The sequence below is a fragment of the Erigeron canadensis genome, chromosome 2 (assembly GCF_010389155.1).
Source record: "Erigeron canadensis isolate Cc75 chromosome 2, C_canadensis_v1, whole genome shotgun sequence".
Lineage (NCBI taxonomy): Eukaryota > Viridiplantae > Streptophyta > Magnoliopsida > Asterales > Asteraceae > Erigeron > Erigeron canadensis.
In genome coordinates this window covers 45,189,419-45,208,031 of record NC_057762.1, presented here as the reverse complement: position 1 = coordinate 45,208,031, position 18,613 = coordinate 45,189,419, and the positions used below count along the sequence as shown (strand labels likewise).

Here is an 18,613-nt window from a genome sequence, read left to right as displayed (position 1 = left end):
ATATTGTTTCCGATGAAATTTAACCATCTTAGAATTACAAAACCTCAATATAGGCTAAAAACTCATCACAAAATAAAGGTAAGACTGACTCTGTTATCTTTTAATTTTTTGCATTTAAATAGTTAATTTATGATATAGTTTGAACCACCTTTATTTTACCGTACTAACATGTCCTATATGTTTGTAAAGCCCTATGGCTATAGTTTAATACAACCATTTAAGACTTACGGACCCTCAAAGTAGGTCAGAAAGTTATGACCAACAACTCCGACGGGCTGTTTTACCCCCGAACTTGAGCACCATTTACTTTACCAAACTAGACACACTTTAAATATTTATAAAATTTTGGGGTTAAAGTTAATACACAATAAATAGCTTCTGATGAAACTTAACCAATTAAGACTTAAGTCAAAAAGTCATTAAAAATTAAAGGTAAGATCAGATCTTACCCTTCAATTTTTCTATCAGAATTGTTAATTTAAAATCTAGTTTAAACCAACTTCACTTTAGTAATCTGGACATATCGTATATGTTTGTAAAGCCCTAGGGGTATGGTTTAATACCCAACACATAACTTTAGATGAAAATTTACCATTTAAGACTAACAAACCCTCGAATTAAGCCAGAAAGTTTGATTTACCCAAGATCTTGGACACCATTTACATTACCAAACTGTCACAAACTCTACATATTTGTAAAGTTTTGGCGCTAAAGTTTAATACCCAATAAATAGTTCTTGATGAAACTTAATCATTTGAGACTTATGACGCTCAAAGTAAGCCAAAAAGTTATCAAAAATTTAAAGGATAAGACCAGATCTGTTCTTACCCTTTAATTTTTCTATCAAGAATAACTCATTTAAAATCTAATTTGAACCAACTTCACTTTACCAAACTATACATCCTATATGTTTGTAAAGCTCTAAGGGTATGGTTTAATGCCCAATAAATAACTTCCGATGAAATTTACGGTTGAGACTAGTGTACCCTCAAAGTAGGTCACAAATTCATAATCGACATCTCCGACTCAGTGTATTACTCTCAAACTTGAACATCATTTACTTACGAAACTAGGCGCAATCTACATATATGTAGAGCCTTGGGGTTAAAGTTGATGCATAATAAATAGTTTTCGATGAAACTCAACATTTAAGATATACGTGCCTTTTAAGTAGGCCAAAGAATTTTTTTTTAAAACTAAAAGATAAAACCAGATCTGGTCATACCTTATAATTTTTTGTACTAAAACAACAAATTTCAAATCTAATTTGAACCAATTTCACTTTATGAAACCAAACATATGCTATATGTTTGTAAAGCCCTAAGGGTATGGTTTAATACCCAACAAATAACTTTCCATGAAATTATACCATTTGTGAAATTATACCATTTGTGACTAATAGACCCTCAAGTTTAGCCAAAAAAGTTATAACCGGCACTTTTGACTTGGTGTTTTACCCACGATCTTGAACGCCATTCACTTTATCAAACTACACATGCTTAACATATTTGTAAAGCTTTGGGTTAAAGTTTAATACTAATAGTAGCTTTTGCTAAAACTTTACCATTTGGGTTAATATTTAGTACTAAAACTTTGGGTTAAAGTTTAATACTAATAGATAGCTTTTGATAAAACTTAACCATTTAAAACTTACAGGCCTCAAATTAGGACAAACAGTTGTAAGAAAATAAAAGGTAAAGCTGGCTTTATCGTTTCATACTTGTATCAGAATAGATCTTAAATTAGTGGGATAAAAAAACTTTTTTTACCTAAAATACTTTTATTTTTGTACACTAGTCATTTTTGAATTTTGTATATTACACATGTTTGTGGTCATTTAACACGTTCCTTCCAACACTAACTTCTTCGAATTTGATAAAACTAAAGAAACATGCAGTATAGCTTCATTTGACTTATAAGTCGATTTCGATAAATTGATGGTCTAAAAGAAAAAAATTACTCGTAATACTTAAATAGCCTCTCAAGTCTCAATGTATTAATAAGTACTTGAGTAGCCAATAATGTGGTTTTATCGTGAACTTTCCCCTGTTATATACAGACCAAAATTCAAAATGACCTATCAAATAATTATCCGCTAGAACAAACCTTTATAAATTGTTAGCTAAAACTTGGAGCAGTGTTCCTTTAAGCCACTGATTAGAAGCCTCAACAAGCTCAACGTCAACAACTACATATAAAAGTATAAAACCAGCGGATAAACTTAAATCCTCTCAAAGCGCCCCTCCTCAAGCATGTTCCTCAAAGATACTTTCCACTGATAATCTCTCTCTAAAAGGCTATGGGCTGAATCCGGGAGAAAAACACAATTCCACAGCTACATGATACTACCCAAGAATGTATGGACCTGTATAAAAATAATTTCCGTTCATAAGTTAATGAAAATCGTGAGGAAGTTGATCAAGCAGAGACTAGAGAGAACCGCCAAAGAGAAATTGATGTTTGTTTAGGTGATATAATGAATGATTGGCACCGAAAGAGCAAGACAATATACCATTAACTAAGCTGAGCTGGAAGGAGTGCCAGCTCAATCTCTTGCAAACTTTTTCCTTTAGTTTCCACCACATTGTTCCTGACAAAGAAAAATCCCACCAAGCAAAAGCTTGCGAAAACTGTGTACAAAATCAGTGGCCCAAGTTGCTCCAACATCCGCAAAAATAGCAAACCAACAAAGAAATTTATAACCTGTATCAAGTGCATAACACAAAAATCAATCACCGATGTGTGAAAGGAAATCCACAAGGCAAACACATCCATAAAAATATATGAAACTTCAAACCAAATGGAGATGAAAGAAACTATAGATCAGATAATCACGTATTTGTAAGAATTGAACACACGAAATTTGACCAAATGTTCATGAAAGGGAATCCATTTACCCAATGTACAGCCATGCAGATAGCCATTGCCTTCGCTCTAATTCGGCCTGGAAATATTTCTGATAAGAGAAGCCCAGGTACTGGCCCCACGCCCATGGCGAATGATAAGACAAACCTGCATTTGACAAGTAGGAAAAACATATATCTAGTATCATCAATCTGCATTTATCCAGTATGTCACCTGTAAACTGTTTAAGTACAAAATTGACCCTAATCATTTTTTGACTTTATTTTCTAGGTTCTGTTGGATCTATAGAAATTTTTTGTAAATAACATGTAGTAAAGTGGTTGCCTACTCACAATAGCACACCACCAACAGAGAGGTACACGACTAAAGACCCCGCTACAGAGGAACTTCCTGCAGCTGCTTGCATGGCCATTGACAATGCCTGAATAAATCACAAATTATAATAAATCATTAAGAATACAAAAGTTTTCACTGTAGAGATTAGACGCAAAATATTATCAACATCAAACCTACAGAAAAACAAATGTATGTTAAAATCATTTATATACCATGCCCATGAAACTTCCAAGAAGAAGACCCCTCCTCCCCAGTTTATCCATCAAAATCATAGCAACAATTGAGCCTGTAAGGATCAGTATAAGTATCAATATAGTTCAGTAACAGCCTCTCAAGGAACACAGTATGACTTGGTGCCTAATAACCTGATAAGTTCACTACCCCAACAGACATATTTGCAATATCTGAAGGTACTCCGGCACTCCTGAATACCGTTGAAGAGAAATAGAAGACGGCATTTATTCCAGATAATTGTTGCAGGGCAAGCAGAGCAGACCCAATGAAAACCACTGGAGCAAAAAAAGAGATAGTGTCTTATGTAAAAGGAAAGATCTTTATAATTTATATGGTGTAAAAACCTATAGTAAATATAGGGATATACCAACCTCTGAAATGCCGTCCATAGAACAGCTCAGATAGCTTTACTCCATCTACCTCATCCCCTCTGTCTGTCTTCGATAATTCTGACATAGAAGCTTTTACGTGTAATGCTCCTAGAAGCTTCGCAAACTCTGCTTCAGCTTCAGCACTTCTTCCTCTCTACATTAAGTCAAAGAACAAAAGTATACTATAGTTACACAACAGCAGAACATCAAGATTAATGCACATCTAAGGTAGTCACCAAATCACAAGTTTTGTTTGATCTCTTTTGAAGCTATAATATCTTAGGGATACCCTGATTTTGCTAAGGATAATCTTCAATGGTTACTCAAAAGGGAATAGCACTTTGCCACGAATTGCCAAAGGTACCGAATTAACAGTTTACCAAAAAATTTGGGTTTGTTAGCAAATATACTTGTATGCGATGCATATCAAGGTTACCCAGGAAGTAATATATGAATCAATCCAAACTGAGGTAAGCCTTGCTATGGCAATTATGAAGATAAAAGTGCAGAAACTCCTGCCAAGAAACAAAAAAGTAGATATTACACTACCACTATTACCTTTTCAGTTTAAGTAATCGGACCACATGTGGGTCTAAATCACAACACATGGGGACTACTACTATCACTTGAATTTATGACAAAAAAAAATATCCATAGAAAAATAAGCCACAAAATGTATGACAAAACTAAGTACAGCGATGTACATGTAATAAAGATGTTTTAAATGGACTTGCAGATAGATATGACCCAAAAAGTGTATAACTGGACATGGTGCAACTCTTACCTTCAACAGCCAATGAGGACTTTCAGCACAAAACTCCATCAGAAGAGCAAGCAATGCTGCTGGGACAGTAGATACCCAAAAGCATACACGCCACCTAATCCAACAGTTTGTAACAAGGCCAGTTGAGAAGCTTGTGTTTCAGCTGGGGGTAAACAGATCAAATACTTAAGTGTATAGCGGGCTCCTTACCAACGAGGGACATCCTTTGCCGGGATCCCAATGAAGAATGAAGCTATTAGTCCAAGACATGTTGCAATCTGAGTAAAGCTCCCATAAGTGCCTCGTACAAAAGCTGGCGAAACCTAAATTTCCATAATAAAGGGCCAGGAAAGAGACAAAATGAAATGGTAACACTACAAGGTAACACAAGAAGTAAACAATATCAAGAGCTCAGTCGAGTCTGATACCTCCGTAATGTACAGAGCTGCAACAGGAGGGCTAACACCCATTGCGGCTCCAACAAGAAACCTTCCAAATAGCATAGATCCAAGACCATCTGCCGTGGCACTACAAATTATATTTGAAATCTCAAGTCATTAATGTGATCCATCTTTGCTTGCACATCTTTGGTAAAACATTACAACAACGTTGCTAGTTATCAAGTAGCATTTTAAGAATCAGACAATTATGATATAGCATATCATAACCTGAAAAACTAATCTACCATAAAAATAGATCTATCAGCTTGATAGAGAAATTTCTATGCCCAATCCAATCAAATAATAAGACTTAAACAAGCCGACAGAATGTAATAGTTAAATATAAAGAAAGAGTTGCGTTGTTCCACGCAGCAAGTATTCTCATAAGACTCGCCCTAACATTTCTAAGATAATTGAACCAACCATATTCTAACTTATAGCATTGCACCATCCTTTACAGAATTCCCACTTTGGAATTTACATGAAAACAAATGAGCAGTTATAAGGCAATTCTGGAGTAAATATAACCATCTAAATTTTCTTTAGAAGGGATAAAATGCCCCAAGTCCTGAAGAAGCAATTACTTGAATCGAGACTAAAGCATACTTCAATACAATCAAACAGCTCAAGAGCATAAACAATATTAATACCTCAAAGAAGCACCAATAATTAGTGGTATGGCACACAACTGGAATGACCGCCGACGTCCAATCCCATCAGCGATCCAGCCACTGACTGTAGACCCAAGAAAAGCGCCTCCTAAACATGTACTTACCACCAAACCTACATGATACGAATAAAGAAATCATTGATAATGTGAAAACTATTGAACAAGCATAGGAGACAGGTAACATTGATACTAAAGCATACCTTCAGCCATTGTATCCCCATGAAAGTTGAGGTCCACAGAAATGGTTTCTAGTGTGTCATTAACCACCCTGGAATCAAGATTGACAAATGAAGAAAATATAATATTAATTTCCGCCTTTCAACAACCTCATCTGCTTAGACTTTCCTATGTTTGATGGACTGGTGTATACCCTAGATGATAGCCAAATAAGAACGAAGAAAGAGCTGCCACGATGACATGTGGCAATGAACGAATCCAAGGGGGATTTCCAGATCCTTTTCCAATATCAATTTGCACATGACCTGGGTTTCCTACAAGTCAATCTTTAGAAATCAATCTAAAATACGAACTCCAAGAAACTAATAGAAGGGACAATGGAGATAAAATGAACATGTACTGGATTTCTGAAAATTTTTTTACCTCATTCAACAATATTACATGAAATATATGTAAATCAATAGTTTATCTACATTAGGAGTTGGTTTTGAAATATTTTCACAAACGTAGAGTTGAAGAATCCATTGAAACTGAAAGCAATTATCAACTGCAAATTACTTCAATGTACATACAAGTATAACCCCATCTATCGATGAATTTCTTACTCCTGTTCTCTTATATATTATTTCAGCTATTCATACATACTGGCTACAAGAGATCTACAGATATACTCTTTCTCAATTAATAGTTGCACATACAGCATTGTTCTGTTAGTTTTCATCCTTCCAACAAAATGGGACTAACTTTAAATTTCCATCCGTGCCTTGTTTCACAAATTATATTTTAGTAGGCAAGCTAGTTGAATGACCGCTAGTGTGTTGTCAACAACCCCGTCAAATATATTGCATTTAAATGCAACAAAGTCTATACCTTGATCCAATTAGTTACATAAGAAATGATCAAACTTTTTGCAAATGCAAACTCTAAAGCTAAGTACTTTATATCGACTGGGCGATGAATTGGGGAAAATATATACATGGGCATAATAGAAGTGAAATGAAGTACCTCCTAAACCATCTTCTTTATCCTGGGCGTTCAAACGATCTCTGGAAGAAGCACGTTTATACGGGGTGTGGTTTTGTTCCCTCTGCCTCCCTCTCATATTCAAATCCCCGAACAAAAATATCCTTAACAGAACCTACCTACAAAATTATCATCAAAAACACACATCAATAAAAAAAAAAAAAATTATCATAATTCCACATTAGCCAATATACTCACTCGAAACATCAATCAACAAATCACACAGAAAACTAAACCTGTCTAAAATCTAGTAGTTCTAGAATACTCTAAATAATACAAATCGATTACAATTTTTATTCGTCGCTAATTTAAATCCAAATGCAGTTAAACAGATCGAAAGATAAAATAAATTATAAAAAAAAAAAAAACATTTTGTGAAACACATGTATCACATTGGAAATATTATTAGATAAAATCATATTCAGGGATGAACAAATAGAAAAAACATAAACATATATATACAAAATAACTGAGTATATATACAGACAGACAGACAGACAGACATGCACATTCGTGAACATAAATAAAAGAGAAATACTCCTAGAAATGATTACGTGTAGGAGGAAGGAAAGGTGAGTTCCGGCAGCAGACAGGGTGGTAGCATGCGGCGGTGGAACTGGATCTGTTCTTAGAAGAAGTAGTAAAAGGAAAGTAAAGAAAAATGAGGCGAAAAAGAATGGATGATTATTATTCAATTCAATGAACAAGAACAAGAATTAGAAAGTGTGCTATGTGGTAACGTACGCCGTATCATACGAGGAAGGAGTTATATATACATTACACTTGAATTTGAAAATGAAAATAATAATAATAATAATAAAAAGAAAAAAGGTTTGGTGTTATGTCGATGGGGAGAAAACTCGAAGTAGTAAAGAAGAGCGGCAAAGTGACACTTGTCCTTTTGTCATCATCTATACTATACTAGATCTGATGATGATCTGATTATTTATGGGTTTTTTTTCATTTATTGAGTTTTTTCAAACTATCTATCTATATCTATGGTTTGAAGTATGACACGTGTGAAAATCAACGACTTCTTTTTGGAACAGTTAGATCATCAAGCACTTGGTAGAATTGTTTTGTTTTGTTTTGTTTTTCTTTATGTACGCGTATACGTTTTGTTAAACGTGCAATTTTAGTTTGAAAAGTCAATTTCAAGCGCTGATGGTTTGAGTCAAATAATTTTTGTCATCTATTTTATAAGGTTTTCATTATTTGTATATTTTCAAGTAATATATAAAAGCAAATATCAAGTTATATAAAAAATTCAACCTAACACAATCCAAATTTTTACAAAAACGAGTTGCAAATTGTTAACATAATTTACTATCCAAATATTTGATCAGCAATCTACCCCTAACATAAAGTAAATGTTACAAAAAATGAAATGAATATCTATTTACCAAGAAAAAAGTAACAAAAATTAAAATGCTTAGTTATATGCATTTGGGATCATTACAACAAAATAATTATTACATTTATACGCCTAGATTTGATTCCATGCTCAATTTCTGATTCTGCCACAAAGGGACATTAAGGAAATTATGGTGAAAATTGAGATGCAATTTGTGTGTGAATAAGTATATATATACATATTGATCACATATGTACAATTAAGATAGGATCATATATATGCACTTAAAGTTATGAATAAGCACGAATAAATAGGTATATGTATGCAACTATGATATACATATATAAGTCTGTACGATAATCATAAGCATAAAATTAAATTCGAAGCATATGTATGGAGTTAAGTTGCGAATAAATATGATGTGCATATGTTCGAAATTAAGTTCTGACTATATGTTACGTATAAATATATCATTAGTGAGCATGTGTAATTCTGATGGTATAACATAAAATTATATATGAAATAATAATATGTGACCATCCAGTCATCCACTAACAACAAACAAAAATTTTTTAATTGAACATTAATTTAATATTTGATCAATCTTAGAATCATTTGTTAACCGCAATTCCATTATATTCTGTGAAAGAAATTTCAGTTCAATTACAATAATAGTATGTATTGATCCCAATTAGATGGAGATATGGGCTCTCAAACTAAATATACGTATCTGCCATAGATAATTGTGGGATTGTTTAAATTAAGTTTCAATTAATTAATGTATGATTAGGAAAGTATCATAATACCCTTAATTATATTGGTAGAAATGGTTTTTAAAAGTTCTTGCCATTTAAAAGGTTCTCAAAATAACTTTTATATATATATATATAATATATATTTTAAGAGAAGAAATGTTAATATAAGGTTGTCAGTCTCTCTACCTTTTGGTAAAGATATAATATATTGTTTGTTGGTGGTTACACATAGGTGTAAAATACTCGCATACTAATTTCAATTCATAAAATTCATGAGGTACAAGCATTTATTCATTAAACAAAAAAATACTAAAAAATTAGTATGTGAGGGTTCCACAACTAAGCTTTAAGTACCGGAAAGTCTTATATTCACTTTTCCCATATTATACATGCATTAAAAAAATGTTATAGCGAAGATATAGAATCGAACCTGTACTATGAATATGATGATCTTGAGGGAGAAGAAAAATCAATTTGAACCCTTCTCGATCTGTAGTGATGACATACATTTGATTAAACATATAATAATATAAATAAGGGGAATAAGGAGATGAGAATATAAGGTTGTCGGGTATCTAAGTTTAGGTGTGGAACACTCACATATTGTTTTTTTAATCCATAAAAATTATGGGGGTCATGCATTTATTTATTAAACAATAAATAATAAAATATTAGTATGTGAGGCGTTCCACACCTAAGCTTGGGTGTCAGACAGCCTTATATTCCCTTTTCTCTATAAATAATATTGTAGTATCACATTATTACAATGCTCTATACTCTTCAAATTATATCTGACTGCTTACCTATCTACTAACAAATGAATTGATTTGGGTGATATTAATTCAAACGTATCTAATAGAAAACATACAGAATAAGTAAATGAATCGAACCAGGCAAACATATTTATCATCCTAACTACTCGTATTATTTTAGTGCACCAAACCTCTTAAAAGAGATAATTAGGCTAATTAACCTTCCAATCATATTAAAAGATTTTTACCTTATTTACAAGAAAGTTTACTTGTTCTCGGTACATCTCCTTCAAGTCCACATTATCAGCACGAAGTTCTTCGAGCTATACACAAAACAAAAGATTGTTTTAATAAAACTTTACTTTATATAGTATCAAAAACACTAAAGTAGGTCAGATTTGCAGGTATTTTAATTACCTCCTCATCTTGTTCACCCATCAACTCTAGTGCAGCAGAGTGCCTGACTCTTAATGATTCTAGTTCTGCCTTAATGCTAGGCAGCAGAGCCACTTCTGACCTTAGTTTGTTACGCTGCGACAAAAGATAGTAATCATGTCAAACATCAATCAGAAACACATTGTTGCTTTTGTTCTGCATGCTTGATAAGAACAAAAAAATAAGGATGGCATACCTCCTTGGTCACTTTAACCAACTCCTCAGATAGCGAGTCACGAATGGATTCCATGGATGCCTAAAATGAATGATGAAGCAGAGTCACTTGAAATCAGACACATAAATGAGAGTGAGGTAACAAGTTGAACTCATTTAATCATGATGGATCGATCCGAGATATGGTTTTGAACAGGTAAAATATTAAACAACTACTATATAAATTGTACTGAACTCGTAGAAAGTGTATTTTAACATGTAACACCTTCTTAATCAAGATATTTAAATAGATTAGTTCAATACTGAAATAATATGATCTTCATAATCTAAGTTAATGTGCTAATTCGATAAATAATAGTGTGTTAGTGTGTCTGGTCTATCTGACTTTTGATTTGAATCCGCTTTAACCAATTCCCAACTCTCCCAAGTCCCGAAATCTTCATGTTATTAGTTTTGTCAAACATGTGACATAGTGTTATACCATTCTAGAAATGTAAGATGCAAGTTCACCCTCCTTTTGGCGTAGAGCAGATTGAAAAGCACTTTGGGTCATGTTTTTTAGATAATACGAGTTTATAGCAGGCTCTCTGGGGTTTCTGTCAGAGAAAGTATGAGATGAGCCTAATGATGCTTGCAAAAAGGAACTCTCCTCCATACTACTTAAGCTGCTAGCACTTGAAAGTCTACGAGTCAAGCCTGTATAAAATGTCAGTACAAAGAGTAACCAAAAAGAGGAGCTTGGAGAGGAATCATAACAGGTTGCAAAACAGGTAAACATTAGGTTGTTACAACGGGTAACTTGGGTCATGGGTCAAAATGAGACTGGTTAACCAGACAGACCTTCTGTCTTATACTAAAACTTTAGATTCATATAGAATATAGTGTCAGATTTTATGAAAATAACTATTTAATTAAAAGACAGCCTGACTTGCTGAGTAAAAAATTCGTTTGGGAAGTTTTATGCACTAAAAGTAAACTTTTAACCCAACAAGTGTTGGCCCCATTTGACCAGTTTCTTCTTTATATAAATGGGTCAAAATCGCCACCTCTACTCAAATCTTATTACAAAGTAAGAGCTACTCTCACCATTCTCAGAGATAGATTTAGTTTTGGTCATAGAATTATGTCCACGAACAGTAGAAACCTGAGGTCGGGCTGCCTTTTCTAGTTCTAGACGTGCAGATCTTTCACGTTCTATGTCCTATGAAATCATTAAGAGCATAACTTACGCAACTTATATTTCACAACGTACAACTCTATATGTACGACAAGTGATACCTGCCGGAGAAGTTCACCTTGTGTCCGTGCTTCTTGTAGTTCTCGCTTGTGTTTTCTTTTAAGTTCTGCCATTTCTTCTTTAAGTTGATTTGCATGACCTTTATTAGTATCAGCTTCCTCTTTTAGCACCAGGTACTCTTGCCTAGTTTCTGAAGCTCTCTGTCTTTCCTTCTCGATAGACTTACTTAGTTGTGCTTGCTCAGCTCTAAAACATGATATCTGCAACAGCAAACAACTTTTCAAATCATACTTGACAGAATAATTTTCAGTAAAAATGTTAAGAAATTTGCTCACTAAGTTTTTTAGATCAAGCCATCCCGACTGTTAACCATTTCAACTAATACACAAAATACCCATTTTGGGCCATTACCCAACCCGACTGACCTGTCCAATTTCGCCATCTCTAGTAATCAATTGAGAAGAGGACAACAAAAGCACCTGAGCTTCAAGAACATTAACTCGGGATAATGTTTTCGATAAGCGATCATTAACAGAACGGTGTCTTTCCTCTGCAGCTTCAGCTTTGGCTTCTGAATCCTGCAAATTGAGTTATCAGGAAAGTCAATGATATTATGAACGAGATTACACTAATATATAGAATTTCTGAGACCTGAAGTCGAATGTTTAGTGATCTTTCAACTGCAACCCAAGCCTCTGCCTTTCTAGCAGTGGTTCCCTATTACCAATAGATGTATGAAGATCAGGCCAAGAGCCATAAGCCTTAAGAGACATTGTGTCAGATTATAGAAAACCTGCATAGTCTCGATCTGCCTCAAAAGAGGCCGGGTAGATTCAGGAACTTGCATAACCAACTCTTCACATCTTCGCTCACTTTCCTGGGGAGAAATGATATTGGTAGTTCACTAAGGTGACAAGCTCGTTATTGTTTCAATCAATGAAAACTGATTATTATTTCTGTGTATTTACTAGCTATGATCATTAATCAATAGATGAAATATTATTTCTTCTCTAGTTTTCACACAATGTGTCTTATATACCCTATTTGTAGAGGTAGATTCTGACCCAACTACTAATAATTCAGGTTATGTTAATCACAAACAGGTCAGACACTTAAGAAATTTAGCTGAAAAGAAAATAGGTCTGCCATCTCCAAGTATAGTTTTTATGCACAAATTCTCGTAAAGATTCAGATATAAAATGTCTTGCGTCAACACAGCCCGTTTTGACCTCTACCAGAAGTACAGGTTTTGCACCTTACCCAACCCGACCATTTTTCACCTCTAATATATGGAATCAAAACATACTTGATACCGTTTCTGGAGGTCATGCATGTCTTTTCTTAGCATATCTTCTTTAGAAAATGCCTGCAGCAAGGAAATTATTAATTGCGGATACTGCCAACCAGATACACAAGTCATATGTGTTTCAAAGGGAAACCTGCTGCTCTTTTTTGCTCAAAGTTTGTCTTAATTCTTCCAAATTTTGAACTAACATAGTTTCTCGTTCCTTGGCCTCCCTTAGGTGACTCTCTAGTTCAGCTCTGGCTTCGTCATTGGCTTGTGCCTTGGCTAGTGCTTTTTCTTCTAATGCATTCATGCAGTATTCCTTTTGTTTTGCAAGTTCAGCCTGGTTCTTCTCTATTGTTTCTTGGATCAGCTTCTCGTTGGCTGCCTTGTCCCTCTTTAAGCTCTCCACTTTGTTCTCTTCAATCTGAAAAATATTCAGAAAGATAAATACAACTCACAAATAATTCAGAAAGATAAATAAAACTAACAAATAAGGGGAAGAAACAATATTAATCAAAAAGGAGTCATGAGTGAGAAACAAAAATATAATTGAAATTACATCTTGCTGACTTATCTGCAATTTGAAACTTATTGCAACATGAAACAATAATAAATTAATTTTTAGTGTTTGAATAAACAGTTCCAGTTGTCAAGTATGTGATTATTAGAGGTCAAATAATCATTTTTGGATCATCAATTTCGTACTAGCTGATTACCAAACCCTAAATAACATTACCTATATACATAACCTCACTTGAGAAATTATCTTAAATACAATATATATTCTTGTTCCAAGATCATATCTTTTTTTGTAATTCTATGTATCAATGTCTCATATAATCAGAATTTACCAAATATTGAAAAAACTAATTACTCGTATCGTTACCTTATCTTCAAATATTAAAATTGCATCCAAGCACAATCTCTTCTTGCACTATCTATGAAAATTGAATGACTGATTATTTGATTCTGATTAATCAAGATCACATAATCATGTTCATATGCACATCCAAACACCCCTTAACTATATACTAGTTTTGCACACTAAAAAAGGAACACTTGTGTCCTGCATATATCATAAGAAAAAGGAAAACATGTGATTTTAGTTACCGGTATCTGGTGAAATTTAGATATGTTTTTGCATAACTCACGCTAGCTAATTCCCATAAGATATTATCATTTAAAGAGTTTATGGCTTCCAAATCGTAAAACTTCAATAACTCATGACAAGAAGCTTTGTAACAGATTATGCTTACACGCATTGAAGATGATTTGCAAACTTTTAGAACTATAACACAAATTTTCCAATATAATATATCTTCACTCCTAAACTTATAACTTTGTAAAATTATCTCCAAAAAAAACTGCTCACCTGTAGCTTGCTTTTCAACCCTTTCTTCTCCTCTTCAAACTCTTTAACCTGTGGTTGTCGGAATACAAAATATAACATGAACAGATGTAATGGAACAATTCTAGCATATAAAGGTGAAATGTTATATTTTATTACTTACCTGGGCTCGTAGTTTCCTAATTGTAGATTCTTGAATAGCTTGTTTCTTTGAAAGTGCTTCACCTACATGAATGAAAAGGAATGGCACCGTGACTTATACTAAGAAATGGTCTTCAGATAATGTTTAAAACTATATCTATCAACCTTAAGTACTTAAAAGCAGATTTAAATTAACACTTGTGACAACACATCCAAAAATTTTACAAATACAAGAATCAGATGTTGGGATTTGAGAAACCTGTTCTCAAACAGTTAACTGATTCATTACCTTCTGCCATGACTTGAGTGATTATCTCATCTTTTTGCTTTAAAAGAGCAGCGGCATCACTTCTCTTATTTTGCTCTCTGCGTAGTGTATCCCTTTCCCTCGTGACATTATAGACCTTAGTTATTGAAGCTAAGTTAAAAATTTATTATTCGACGGTTGTTCAAAGAAGCTTGTCGATAAAGAAGGTTATATATATAGAACCATGAACATTCTACCAATACTTTCCTAAAGTACTGTTTCTAAAAGTATATATATGATTTAACAAAATTAAGAAAGCACAGTCTACCTTTCTTTCCAGTGTTGAAATCTTTTGATGATACTCTTCTCGTAGACACTCAATTTCAGCTTCATTTGATTTTCTCTATATAGCGACATGAAAGTATACAAGTAGGACATCATATATATTGTTTAACATGGTCATAAGATTTTCACAATAATCCTAGATTGTTGAAGAAATCTTGTTTAATGCGCCTCTTAAGATGACCAGACAAGGGACCAATTACATATTGATAGAAATAAAGCATAAAATATTGAAAACGCCTTAAGGGAATGCACACAGTTTATGTACAATTAGTCGAGTTAATTATGGTAATTGTAACCATCAATGATAGAAAAAATTATCTCAGAAACACTCAATATATAATATAAAAAATTATCTCGGAAATACAAACAGAATGAAGATAAAACGGTAATGGGAAGGCCTGGATGGATGAGTATGTAACTACAAGAATAACAATTCATAAGTTACATATACATATCTATATCTGTATCCTATATATGGACAAATTAAAGTAAAATTATTCACATATAGGGTTCAAATTGTTAGCAAACCACAAGACTAGTATATAATTAAGCTTATACTTACATACATTCTGATCAACAATAATAGATTTCAGCTGCTCATTCTCATTCATCAACTTCGCAATTTCATCAGCTTTTGCCTGTAACAGATAATAAATGATTATGAGGACAACTGAAAAAATATTTTCTTTAAAAAAAAAAGTTGCAAAAGCAGTCTAGTACCCAAGAGATGCACATCCCTGAAAACGTACCGTATTTGCTAATTAAGAAATATTAGATATAGACGTGGACATTCATCAAGATATACAAAATAAACACAAATAATTAAATACACCATTTGATTATCATGCAATAAAAGCTTCTTAAAATACTAACTCTAAATATATTAAGTACCTGAGCTTGTCTAGCGGCTCCTAAAAGTGCAGCCTCCAACTTTTTCAATTCCTTCTTCAACGTCTCTAGTTCAATGACAGAATCTGCTTTGACAGACAAATTGCTTCCTGAGCTTGCGCTCTGTCCTTTCTCCTCAGTCTGATCATCACCAGGAAGCTGGTTCACATGATGAGTGTTAGCATTTTCGTCATCATTCTTTGAAACTATATCAGGAACCATCTTAGAAACCTTATGATCAAAACTTTACCATAAAGTAGGGTTGTCTTTCTTCAATACTGGCCTTATGAGATAGAAGTCCCTGTGGCTCTGACTCAATTGCCTCTCGGCCATCATATGATGCCTCCACTTCCACATCTACTTTCTTTTGTATGTTAAGTTCATGGTCACTTTTCTGCAGATGAGAAACACCGTGCACCTCATTTAGCTCAGGTGTGGTTGTCAGATTCTTGCCTGCAATAATTTCTGGCCCTTCTTTAGCAATATTAGCATTTGGCTTTGCTTCTAAATTAGCCTCTGTTTCAGCAATGGCGGTTGTGTCGTGAGATGCTGCGACATTAGTATCTATCGATTTTACAGCAATGTCTACTGCTTGATCACCAATGACAGTGTTTGTATCCCTGAGTTTATTAGCCCTTGTGTCTGCTTCCTTAGAAATTGCATTGTTTTCTTCCATGGGATGATCTTGATGCTCTTCGGGCTTTAAACTTTCAACACTCGTTTCATTGATCTTCGGCGGGAAATGTTCTTCTGTTGAGTCATTAGCCCTTGTGTCTGCTCCTCCTTTTTGCTTTGAAGTTTCATACTTTTCTGATGATTCAAGTTTTCCTGAAGAATATTGATCATGTTTATCTAGATTAACCAATCTTTTTCTATTAACTGAAAATCTTAGTGCATCATAAAAATTTTCATGTATTAGTGTATATATATGAGGAATGGGAATATGTGGCTAAGCTTGAGTGTATAACTTCTCACATCTAGATATTCTAATCCATAAAAAACACGGGAGCCAATCATTTATCCATTATATAATAAATACTATCAAATTAATATGTGAGAGGTCCTATACCTAAACTTAGGTATCTAAGCCATATACTCACTTATCTATCTATATATAATATATATACACACACACACACATACATATATGGGATAACTTATATGATGTTAACCCTCACAAACCTTAAATTCAAGGGGGGTTGTTTAACATGTGTGAAAATTAGTGTGAGTGCAGCACCATAATGTTAAGTTGTTAATATCATATAACATTTTCCCATTTACTCGTATATATTACTATTATATGTACATTTAAAAAAATCATTTTCAGTTAACTGAAAATCATTGTGTGAAAATCCTAGTGTATCTATATATAATATGGGAAAAGTTATTTTTAGAACCACAAAAATTGCAGGAACCCTTAGAAACCTTCTTTAAATTAGAACTATTCACTATATGATTGCTTACACATGTTCATATAACTATCTATATATATTTGATCATCACCAATCTCATGAATTTATTAATTTACAAAATACTTGCATACATAAAATCGACCTGCATACATGTGCTCATAGCCCTTATTCGTGCACATGTGATCATAAAGTTCGTTTCTCCAAAAATTGTATATTGGATGATAATCCATATCTCTACATAATTGTAAAATCCAAAATTGCACCTAAATAACTCAAAAAATAATCAAAAAACAATCACCGTAAAGAATAATCAATGATTAAGCGTGATTTAAAAAGTTCCTAAAGGTTCCTGTAACTTTTTTGGTTCCTCAAATAACTTTTTACTAATATTATATATATATATATAGGGGAAAGGGAGTATAAGGTTGTCCGGCACCTAAGCTTAGCCTTGTATTCTCATCCCCATATATATATGTATGTATAATACGTGTACGTACCATCTTCAAACGTGGAAACAGAACCAGCACCCTGCTGCTGCTGCTGCTGCTGCTGGTCTTCAAAACCAAGAGCATTGTCGAAATTCTTTTCGATATTCTTAACGCTCTCGCTTATTTTGTTAACAGCTCCCGTCAAATCCGGAAAACTCCCTAAAGCCACCTTCCCGCGCAACCACGCCATCACATTTCATATTATTATTAATTAATTCCTGGTCGATCAAATGCATTTTAAAATCCTAAAACCTGCAACCATGCATTGTTTAATTATCATCAACATTGTATTATAGAGATAATTTATATAATGAAAAATGAACGTGATTTATCTACGTGTTGTTTTTTCAAGATAAAAGTAAATATTCAGATTGTGAATGTTAAGTAGGTTTGACCGATTGAGTTTTTCTTTGGTAGATCGAATGAAAATTTGAATGATCCGGGTGGATCTTGTCAACAGTTATTCAATCTAGGAAGGTAATAATGATGATAAAAAAGAAAAAAAAAAAAAAAAATTTAAATGCAGTCGTACATACATAAAATTCAAAGATAAGTTTTTAATAAAAAAAGAAAAGTTAATATTTTTACAATCATGACAATTTTATTTAACATGTTCTAAAAAAAATTTAGTATACACATTTATTTTATGGATTTTGTACTGATATATCATTAATTCATCAATTTCAATTACCCTTTATATTATCAGAGCATTCCTAATGGTAAAAAACTATTAATAGTTTTTTTTTGTTAGCACACCATTATTAAAACAATATAATTTTCAAAATCTCTTTCCTTCACTTTCTTTGATTACATTGAGTGTGTAAGAAAAAAAGTTTTTGCTTCAATAGGTTAAAGAGTATCAACCTTTTA

General features: G+C 33.2%; 2 protein-coding genes across 4 annotated transcripts; both read right to left on the bottom strand.

The window, feature by feature from the left end:
• Nucleotides 1-1,907: 1,907 nt before the first annotated feature.
• LOC122587168 (probable plastidic glucose transporter 3) lies at nucleotides 1,908-7,755 on the bottom strand. 3 transcript variants are annotated; one of them, XM_043759256.1, is made up of 16 exons: nucleotides 7,624-7,755; nucleotides 7,434-7,501; nucleotides 6,862-6,994; nucleotides 6,050-6,170; nucleotides 5,880-5,947; nucleotides 5,660-5,792; nucleotides 4,998-5,097; nucleotides 4,780-4,892; nucleotides 4,591-4,684; nucleotides 3,807-3,960; nucleotides 3,567-3,710; nucleotides 3,414-3,487; nucleotides 3,198-3,286; nucleotides 2,898-3,012; nucleotides 2,513-2,703; nucleotides 1,908-2,365 (listed from the first exon to the last, which is right to left on the bottom strand). In XM_043759256.1, the coding sequence occupies exons 1-15, from the start codon at nucleotides 7,631-7,633 to the stop codon at nucleotides 2,515-2,517; spliced, it is 1,605 nt and encodes a 534-aa protein (XP_043615191.1). In that variant the 5' UTR covers nucleotides 7,634-7,755; the 3' UTR covers nucleotides 1,908-2,365; nucleotides 2,513-2,514. The 3 variants fall into 3 exon arrangements, with proteins under 3 accessions (XP_043615191.1, XP_043615192.1, XP_043615193.1); XM_043759257.1 differs by having other exon boundaries at nucleotides 6,050-6,161; XM_043759258.1 differs by lacking the exon at nucleotides 7,624-7,755 and having other exon boundaries at nucleotides 6,862-6,998; nucleotides 7,434-7,591.
• A 572-nt stretch (nucleotides 7,756-8,327) lies between these two features.
• Nucleotides 8,328-17,788, bottom strand: LOC122589352 (golgin candidate 5-like). Its single transcript, XM_043761639.1, has 21 exons — nucleotides 17,753-17,788; nucleotides 16,094-16,671; nucleotides 15,847-16,002; nucleotides 15,522-15,593; nucleotides 14,939-15,013; nucleotides 14,653-14,767; nucleotides 14,386-14,447; nucleotides 14,247-14,294; nucleotides 13,026-13,298; nucleotides 12,893-12,952; nucleotides 12,380-12,463; nucleotides 12,238-12,303; nucleotides 12,066-12,164; nucleotides 11,628-11,846; nucleotides 11,436-11,550; nucleotides 10,831-11,045; nucleotides 10,372-10,431; nucleotides 10,158-10,271; nucleotides 9,989-10,063; nucleotides 9,419-9,478; nucleotides 8,328-8,396 (listed from the first exon to the last, which is right to left on the bottom strand). The coding sequence occupies exons 2-20, from the start codon at nucleotides 16,517-16,519 to the stop codon at nucleotides 9,458-9,460; spliced, it is 2,355 nt and encodes a 784-aa protein (XP_043617574.1). The 5' UTR covers nucleotides 16,520-16,671; nucleotides 17,753-17,788; the 3' UTR covers nucleotides 8,328-8,396; nucleotides 9,419-9,457.
• Between the last annotated feature and the right edge of the window lie 825 nt (nucleotides 17,789-18,613).